This window comes from Malurus melanocephalus, unplaced genomic scaffold (assembly GCF_030028575.1).
Source record: "Malurus melanocephalus ecotype Western Australia unplaced genomic scaffold, MMel_1.1 scaffold_250, whole genome shotgun sequence".
Lineage (NCBI taxonomy): Eukaryota > Metazoa > Chordata > Aves > Passeriformes > Maluridae > Malurus > Malurus melanocephalus.
The window spans coordinates 65,383-75,626 of NW_026623482.1; the positions used below are offsets into that span (position 1 = coordinate 65,383).

General features: G+C 40.2%; 1 protein-coding gene across 3 annotated transcripts in view; it reads right to left on the bottom strand.

Annotated features, from left to right (window-relative positions):
• Positions 1–8,992, bottom strand: part of APOO (apolipoprotein O) — a 27,864-nt gene extending 18,872 nt beyond the window's left edge. For 2 of the 3 annotated variants that reach the window (XM_057375472.1, XM_057375470.1), the window contains exons 1-3: positions 8,939–8,992; positions 4,921–5,028; positions 2,569–2,688 (exon numbers count right to left, since the gene is read on the bottom strand). In XM_057375472.1, the coding sequence (XP_057231455.1) occupies positions 2,569–2,688; positions 4,921–5,028; positions 8,939–8,947 (237 nt within the window). In that variant the 5' untranslated portion in view covers positions 8,948–8,992. Of the gene's footprint in view, positions 1–2,568; positions 2,689–4,920; positions 5,029–6,799; positions 6,821–8,938 lie in introns of those variants that run through there. The other variant, XM_057375471.1, reaches the window with a different exon arrangement.
• Between the last annotated feature and the right edge of the window lie 1,252 nt (positions 8,993–10,244).

Genomic DNA, 10,244 nt, shown 5'->3' on the forward strand with positions numbered 1-10,244 from the left:
AAAAAAAAAAAAAAAAACAGACCAGGAAAGAAAAAAGTGATGGGCCCCTAAAATAACTTACTTTTAGTCCCACTTCCATTCTTCACTTACAGGGCTCTGCTTGCTCAGTGTTACATTTAGAATAACGTACAGATTTTTCTCAAAGGAGACAAGAAGAAATATAATACTTCAGAACACAGATKTCAATCTCAGTATTTTATTGAGATYAGGCAGCTGAAACTCAGAATTATCTCAGATTTCTCCATGTATGTAGGTATTGCAAAAATATTTGAGGTGATGCAAAGAAAAGAAGAAGAAAACACTGCAATAAACTCCTTTTTTACAGTGGTATGTGACTYATTCTCTAAGGTGATAAATTATACCTGCAGGAAACCATCTTAGGCTAACAAACTGCATTTTTGAAGTGACTTGGAAAACCAGATGTCCATAGATGTCCAAAGTAAATCAAAGACATTGCATCAACCCCACATATTATTTCTAGATTTTTTTCAGACTGAGAATAATCAGGAAGAATTCACATTACTTTTTATCAAAATAAAAAACAAAACCTCAATAAAAAGAACACTKCTAATTGATATTCATGCTAATAATCCTTCATAGAGACAGTGTAAGGTTGTCTRTAAATTAGGGAACTAATGCATAAACATAAAGGCTCAAAGCTAAAGCAGAGCATAGTCTTGCTATTCCACCTGAGCTGCATATGCCAAAGTGAAAGCATCTTCACAGTTTAGAATACTGTATAGGGATTGTATCTTTAGACCTCTCATCTCCTCATTGGCAAGACTGATGTAAAAAAACCCCATCTGTCATGAAAATAAAAAAAATGCTAGCATTGTGACACACAGCACAACTCTAAATGGATGTTGGTCTATTAAAAGCCAATTTTAGAAGAACTTGCTCTAAAGACCCCAGAGATGAAGGCTGATCTTCTGTCACAGATGAAACATAATTGGTTCATTTCTATATCTGAATTTTGWGCTGCATTTCCACTGCAGTTAAGTAATTTTGAAAAAGCAAAATGGATATACAAACATAAYGAATTTTATTCTTATTATTCTTTATGTTTTTGATTTTAAAGACAACTGTGACACATCTAAATATTATTTTCTTCAACATAGCAGRGAGGGGCAGGAGGTGTGAAACTAAAGCTACCTCTGACTACAGTTAAGCAARCAAGATTGTCCCAAACCCATAAAGTTTACATGCCCACTTCATAAAATGAGTCAGTAAACCACTGCCAGGAAATGGCTTATTGTGTGTGAGCAGAAGAGCACATCTTATGTCAATGACCACCACACAGACAAAAAAAATAAAATAAATAGGATGACAACAGGCCAGCAAGACATACAGCAAGGTTAAAGGCTTATCTTTAGTCAGTCYTACTGGCCAACTGGGTTATTTGGGGTTACCATAGGCAACCAACCAAAACCCATGTGTTCAGGAGGTCAGATCTCTGCATATCCTCTGGAAACCCCCCTTCACTTCCCAAACTGCAGTCAGGGCTCCTGCTGGTGGCACTTTAGAAATACTAGATTGAATAACTCTGAAAAAAATGTTTTAGTCCTGTCAAAGGTACCACCAGAGAGAACTTCCAGGCACAAAGGACACCCTGGTGTGAACAGCTTGGCTTTCAATGAAGAGCTGGGCAAACAGCTTGCAGCTTAAGGGGATTCACAGCAGCCAGAGGGAAAAGTACAGACTTGACTTAAGCTGCCAAGATGCAACAACAGGGCAAGGATGCCCTTGATTCAAAAGTAAGCCTCAACATTTCCTGAGCATGAAAAAGCACGAAAGTCATCCTGGGGCTTTGCAATCTAATACCAACAATTTAGGCCTTGATTACAAAAATCTTGGTTTTCCTCTCTGCTCCAGAGACTATTTTTGTATTTAATGACTATTTTTCCTATAAACCTTCTACCTAATAAAATATACATGAGAAAGTTTTGGGACAAGGTCTGGGGATTAGGTTTACCACTACTTCGTGGTCTGGGATTTTCTCTCTTCCAGAGAGTTGTATTCCTTCCCTCAACATTCCAGTTCAGCAAATACTGATTTATTTTTTGCTAAGCCGTGTTTTGTTACTGTTGTAGTGAGGGCAACTTGGTTTTGCTGCTCCAAAACACACTTCTTGATAATTTAAGGCCTTCTCCTTGAGCTTGAAAACTGCAAGTATCACTCTCTTTTCTTCCTCAATCACAGGATAGTGCCAAATCAGATATCCCTAGATATGTTTAGGCTTAAAGTTAATTTCAGAAAACAATTCCATCCTTTAGTTAATTTTAATTCTTTTGAAATGAGACAAAATGCAAAAAACTCAGGGTTTATCTCAGCAAATTAGTATAAAGACACAACTGGTTTTGTGTGAGAAGGGGGTTAGGATGTAAACTGCGGAAMATTTTAGAGTAATGCAGAAAACTTTAAGTGATGCAGCATTTTTGAGAAATGCTTTTACAGCTATCAACTTTTACTTAGCTGCTATCTGTTAATTCCAACTCTGAAAAAACAAACCATAATCCCAGGTGGAGCTTATCCCTRAACCACCATCAGCTGCAATACAAACCATTATACCTTACACCAGGATGTATATGGCTCCATAAAATGCCGCAAACTGGAAACCCCCTCTTCCAATTTGGTTTTGGGATTCTCCACATATTTAGTCTCACGAGCTGGGGAGGAGTACAGTGACAGCTGTGAATATTAGCAAACAAGATGTTAAAAACAAAGGTGTAATTGTGTAAGTAGGTCTTCAGGGCATGAACAGTCTAAACAGAGAACACCTAACACTGTGCTAACTATATAAACAATGCATAATAAAAATTCACACAGTAATGGTGAGACAACCATTATGAGCAAAGTTTAATTATACAGCACATAATTATGATGAAGATGACTTCTAACTGCTATACAATTCATTCACAGCTGCTATGTGACCCAAGTCACAAGTTATAAATTAATATTAAACTAGTTTCATAAGAACACACAACATAATTGTGAAAAATGTTTCTCACCTTAATCAGCACTTCTGGTCCCCAGTTAAMATACTGAATGTACTATAAATCATAATCAATCATTTTCTCTATTTGCACAAGCCGTCATTAAAGAGCCTAAGCAGCTTCTAACAAAGTTAACATCCAATACAAATGTGCCTGTTTGTTACTGAGCAGGAAAATGGTACAACTTCCCAGCCTTTGGTCATTAACCACATCAGCAACTGACAGCATTAATACCATCCTGCCACTGAGCAAAGAGGAACTGTAACGAGCAATGGGTATCTTCAAATACTAAATGCTAAACCACCCTATTTACGGGTTAGAATCACAACGTTTACTGCAATTACCTCAGCATATTTGAAATTGTATTCCATTAAAAAAAAGAAAACCAAAGTCTGTACTGTTTAAGATGAATAGCAAAGTTCAGATCAAAACAAAACCTATTAAAATTTCTAGCAGTTTATATACTACATAGATGTTTAGTATAAAGAGCTTATATTTATACCACATTTATACTCCATTTAGCAGTTTATTATCAACTGATGATTATAAGTACCAAAGTGCATTAAAATGCAGCAAACCTTCCTACCATGATCAGCTGGAAAAGAACTATTTATCTCCGTCATAATCAAAAAAGCTGCTAACCATAAAGAAACATAAAACCACACAGAAGTTGTCCAATAATTTGATAAGTTATGCAGCTGGATTTCCCATAATACATGGACTTCCCATAAGACAAGTAATTCCAGCCCCATTTCCCAAGGAAATGTGGTTATCCCTAGCAATCATAGTCACAAGCTGAACTTTGATCCTGTTGGACAACTAACAGCAATGTCTGGCACGAGGAGAGAAGTCTTGGAGATAAGGAAATTCCCATCTATTTTACAAAAGTAGACAGCTGACACAGTAGAGAKCCAAACTAGCAGCCTATGAATGACAAGAAAGGCAGCCAAAAYGCCATGGCTTGCACATTTTGCTGTGCTGGAGTTGATGGGCAGCCCATTACTCAGCTCACATGAACTCCACGCTGCTGCCTCACCACTGACTCAGGCCAGGGGAGGTTGGGCACGGGACAGCCCAGGCTGAGGTTCCTGGGCTGGGGAGGGTCAGGAGACCACTGCAGCTCCCTCTCATCCTGGACAAGGGAACTGCCCTTGAACAAACACAGCCAAAAAACCTAAATACACACAAACACCAGTCTAATTTAGTTCCRGTGCTTATGTAACAACAATTTAACAACTGCTCGGTCTCATGGATATAAAGCTGGATTCAGTTTAACAGGGTGTTTTAAAGTTCTACTTATAACCAAGACATTTGWAACATCCTAAAGAATTAAAAAGGTTACAGGTATTTATTACCACTWCTTTTTGTATTTGCTGTTGCTTAGGTCCAAATACTGTAAAGAAAGGAACAGTGATAAAATTCTGTAGGCTACTATGGTGGATTGAAAGTATTGCCAGACAATAATTTTGATCATAAAAAGAGAGTAATTTTAGAAATAAAACATTCTGATTTGTTGTTTTAGGGGAGAACATAAATGGATTTTTATTAGAATTTGCCAACAGTACTTCCAGTAAAAAAKAAATTATATTATCTGAATAAAAGGTAAACAAAATACTCCTGTGGATTTGAAATACAATCACAAGTAAACCTACAAATGCGAAAACATCATTTCTGAATGAAGAATATAAGGCTTCAATGCAGGAAAAAGATCTTAAACACAAGCAAGCCTAGCACTATCAAGTGAAGAACATCAAATGTAATGTCCAGGTATAAGCAAAACTATATAGATGTTTCTACTGTGGAAAACTGAGAAGCAAATTTAAAGACAAGAATAGAAAAGGTGATGACATCCAAATGTTTTCACACATCAAAACAATGTTTTCCTGAATTCTTTAGACAGAAGCATACTAAGACTAGCCACACTTACCTCCTCAATTTTCAGCAGCTCCTTTTTGGAAGCCTTCTCTGGAGAAGCAGCATAAACCTGGACAGAGAGCAAGCTCAGGCTGACAGGGGTGGCCCCCAGCCGAATTACCTGGAAACATTACATGAAGACAAGTACATCATTATGTGCAAACAAAATTGCAACATGTTTGAACACATCCATGCAGACATGGGTATGTCCCCCTACATGGTAAAAAGTGATATAGTGAGATGCTTGGAAATTAGGAGAAAGGRGGGTCAGCAGGACACAATCCAATGCTCTCAGGCATTCAACTGGTAACGTCTAAATCACTCAGATGGTAGCTGGAAAAGCTTAAAGGCGAAAGAAGATAGCAGAAATAAATGCTAATCTCACTGTTTTTCATCTCACAAAAAAGATCTTCTTTTCTCTCATTTGAAATAACTTTTGTATTAACTTTCTCAGTTTAAATARCAACATTATATTTGTATTTCAAACRACTTTAAATGCCCATARCACCTCCATTTTTCCATAGTTAGTACCAAGAAGTTCAGTGTTTTATTTGTAGTTAATATTTGCATCTAGATTTAGGAAAACAATGAGGCCTACAGTTGAAAATATCCGAACAAARTCAATAATTTCTAAGAATTTTAGGAATGTCTCCTACTTTTCTGTGAGAACATGAATTACTTGACTGTTTTTTGAATACTTCAGATTCAATCCCATCACACAACACAACCACTATGTGTTAAGTGGAYATAACTCTTCCAATATTCAGGACCTATACTAAATTGTATTTCTTAATGGGAAAGTCTGCTTCAACTTAAAAAACAGAACATCTCAGCTTAGTATTTCCAGCAAAGTATTTTCCAGCAAATGCACATCCTTATTAACAGCAAAGCATAACTCCAAATATATCAGTTTAAATGAGAAAGCTTTCAATGTCTCCTAGTCCTGTTACTGCTCAGGGAAATGTGCAGTTACAAGAGCCTGGTGTGTTGTAGGGTCAGGTTACAGCACGAGTGGATCTAACACCAAACTGGAGGTGTCTGGCTCCTCTCCAGCACTGGTTCCCAGAAATCCTGCTGCTCACCTTGCCCTAGCTTTGGTGGCCGGATGCTTCCACCGTGAGGCAATTCACCTCGCCAATTTGACAAAAGATTAATCCTGAAAGAGAAGCGCAGAGCTTTGTGCGGGCTTAGGAAATTGAACCCTTCCGTGAAACAGCCTGACAAGCACCAGAGGAATTCTGTGGGCCAGGAAAGAGGGGATGAAAAAAAGGAAAAGGCAGCAAGGCTTCTTCCTTTTGGGAAACATTAGGGGCCTTTGCATTGACCTAGCTGCTTGTGAGACTGAGGCTGWGATCAAACCAGTTCATCCTTTACGCCGTGATGACAGCAACAGGCMCAATTCTCTGAAACATTCTGTCCCTTGCAGAACTGTCAGAAAATAGCTTTAAAATTATCCAGACCACAAAAGCTTATTGCAAGCAGTAAAAGCATTTGCAGCTTAAATTTCTTCCACTGCTTCATAGGTGGAATGTTTATTAAATGTAACCAAGAGACTCSTCAAACAAAAAATTAAACTATATAGTTGTCAAAACTTCCTGACAATGTTCATTCACGTGTAAAGAAASAGCACACAAGAACTAGGTCGCAGGACTGCTTTTCAGGAAGACACAARGGATCTGATGGGTCAAAAGGTACGGAAAAACTTGCTTAAAATGGAAGTTTTTCCTTACCTGAATTTATGGATTCATTACTAGAGCACTAGAAGTGAAACACCACAATGACTGGATTAGCTGTTCCATAGCCAAGGAAAGACATGGAAAATCTTTAATAGTGTTTGCTTAAACACTTTTCACATACTTCCATTAGCCAGGACAAAAACAAATGCTACTAACCATAAACAGCAGYAGAGGTTATTTCCTCAGTATTTTCTTTTTTCACTGCAAAATTGTTCTGTCACTGAAAAGGCAAAAATCTAAATGCATTTTCRTTCCGAAAGATGTTTTGCAACAGTGTAAATGGTGCTGTCACCAGCAGAAACAGTAAATCCAAATGCTTTAGGTATCTGAGATGTTTATATAAARACACAAACAGCAGCACACAAGACTGGAAGAACCTTGGTTTTACAAAACAGTATAATTGATCACAAAACTACTCAGACTGAAAATGTCAACTGTTTATATTATCAAGATACTGAAGTGCAGACATTTTCCATTGGTTTTACTTTTTAACAGAATGAAATTAACCACTAAAAGTGCAAGTCGAATCTCTTCTTAAATGTGCTGTTGAAATCATACCGCCTACATCAGCTACCTTAGGAGACAAACAGAACTGCTGCTGAAACACTGTGCATGTGCACACACAAAAATATTTATTTGGGAGTATGAAAGAACAACTGCTGTACTTTTTTTTCCCCTTTAGGATCTCATTTTTCAGTTCATACTAATCACACATTAGTAAAACATTCTGACTGACTGAGCTGTGCCTTCAGCCTGCCTTACAGCCATCCAGTCAGTATCAGAAAAGCAGAGCTGACATTCTTTTCTATTGGTAATGCTCTGCAGTTTTTTTTTTAAGTAAAAAAGTTATATTTACTCCTCTCTGCAGCTGAAGAATTCAACTTTATCTTTAGACACCAGATAGGAAAAGCCTGACCATACTTTTGAGAAGGCTGATACTGGTCCTAATGTAGGATGATGCTTCATGCTTTCTGCTTTTTCCATTCTTCCTCCTATTTCTCAACCTAAACTATAAAAACACAAACCCAAAATCCAAACCCTTGAACACTCCTGTCCCTGAAGCACAAACACCCCAAACAAAAAGCCACCTTCCCCTTTGGCTCTCTTTGGCACAGGTTGGCCTGAAGCATCTAAACCTTCAATGCTGTGTAAAAGTACTGTCATGCATAGTGCCTAAATGTTCACAYATAACCTCTTTAATGACAATCCAGTATCTATCAGGGAATTCTCAATGATTCTCAGCATGAAAGAATTCCAACCACTGTCACGACATTAAAGCACAAGAAAAAATGGTTGTGACAAGAGCAGAATAAGCTAGATCTGCTCAGCACATCAATAATACAGACTCACAGAACTGGCAGGATTGGAAGGGACCTCTGGAAATCATTCAGTCCAACATCCTGCTAAGGCAGGGTCACCTGGAGCAGGAGAACCAGGAAAGTGTCCAGATGGGCTTTGAACATCTCCAGAGAGATCTATAACATCCCTGGACCTGGAGCAGGAGACACAGGAACGTGTCCAGATGGGCTTTGAACATCTCCAGAGAGATCTACGACATCCCTGGACCGCTGTTCCAGTGCTCTGCCACCTCCATCTAAAGATGTTTTTCCTAATGTTGAGGTGGAACTTCTTGTGTTTCTGTTACATGTTAGTATTTACTATGCTTAGCGTATTGCCATCTAGATATGTTATCAATATTTGACAYAGAAAATGGTACCGAGGAGAATGAATATCAAGACTCGAGCACCGCCGGATTTTTGAACTTTTAAAAATCGAGCACACATAACCACGATCTGACTGCCACACAGAGATGCTTTTAACCTGATRGCATCTGGGGCTGCTCTTATCAAAGACCTTTGAGACAGCAAGACCCGAACCGTGCTTTTCGCAGGTTTCACTGACAGCCTTCACGCACTAAAGGGACAGAATTGACACTTTCAAGAAACAACTGCACGAACCCAAACTCTGYGGTAACACAGCTCCGCGCTGCTGGAAGCAGTACGAAAACAAGAAGCAATTGTAAAGAAAGAATGCGATCTGCACGCACGAATCCAAACTCTGCSGCAACACAGCTCCGGGCGTGCTATATCCTAAAAGCAATTTTCGGTAAGGAAGGGGGTCTTTATGTGTATCTTTTCATGCAACACGGAGRGCACGCGGTCCTGAAGGGCTAAAAGGAGCGATTAAGCAGGTGCAAGGAGAGTAGAAGAGAGTTAAGCGGCAGAAGGCGGAACGGGRAGAACTCTCCGAACCCTCTGTGGCGGCCCCAAGCGCGGCCCTCAGACCCCTCCTCACCTTCAACATGGCGGCGCCGGGCGCGCGGCGACGGGGCGATGACGTCAGCGCGGCGTGACGTCAGGCGCGCTGGCCCCGCCCACCGAGCTGAGGGGGTGTTCGTTACCTGAGGGGAGGGAATGGCTCTAAAGGTTTATGTGGGACTAAAGGGTAATGTGCGAGTTCTGAACGGGATTACTGGTGCTCAGACCCGCAGCATGGCTCGGTGTGTTACCTTTGTTAGGAAAATTAATCCACAAGCACCASAGGTTTATGTCCAAAAAGGAGACAGAGGAGTCCCGCAACTTTATTCATGAATAAAGGGAGAGGTCATGGGCATTTCTCATGGGGTCTCTCAAATTCATAGAGGACGCAGCCTCCTTTTATCCCAATTTCCCTGCCGCGGGTGCCTCTTTCTTTCCCCATTGGCTGAGGTACTTGAAAGTTACAGGCTCCCCAAAACGCCTGATGAAACCCCTCTTCTATCATAAATTCCCCCCCCCCGTCAGCTTTCCGCCTTAGAGTTTGCAATCCATTTATTTATATAGTCTGAGATAAGTCAATCAGTGGAATTCTTATGGAAATCCTTCTTATTGTTTCTTTTTTATTTTTCAGTATCAGCTTTATCTCACCCCAGAGCTTAGAGTCAGAGTTTGTTTGTAAAGACATTCCCTTCTCCTTTCACCTTGCAGCCTTTTTAAAGAAGATTCGGCAATTCAGAGGTCACAGAATCAATCACAGGATCGTGGAATCAGTTAGGTTGGAAAAGATCTCTGAGTCCTACCTGAGTGCCACGTCCAGTCTTTCTTTAAACACCTCCAGGGATGGTGACTTCACCTCCATTCCAATGTCTGCTCAMCCTTTCTGTGAAGAAATTCCTCCTGATGTCCAGCCTAAGTTTTCCCTGGGATAGTTTGAGACCCTCATGCAGTTGCTGGTTGCCTGTGAGGAGAGACTGAGCCCCACCAGGCTACACTTTCCTGTCAGGGAGTTGTGGAGAGTGATAAAGTCACCCCTGAGCCTCCTTTTCTCCAGGGTGAACAACCCTAACTCCCTCAGCATCTCCTCACAGGACTCGTGCTCCAGACCCTCCACCAGCTTCACTGCCCTTCTGTCACACTGCCATGTAATTTGGATGGGTGTGCTGGTTTTGCTGGGGTAGAGTTAATTCTCTTCACAGTGGCTGTTTTGGGGCTGTGTTTTGGATTGGTGCTGAGCACAGGCTTGGTAATACAGAGATGTTTTTGTTACTGATGAGCAGGGCTCACACAGAGCCAAGGCTTTTCCTGCTTTTCCTACTGCCACGCTGGGAATGGGGCTGGGGCTT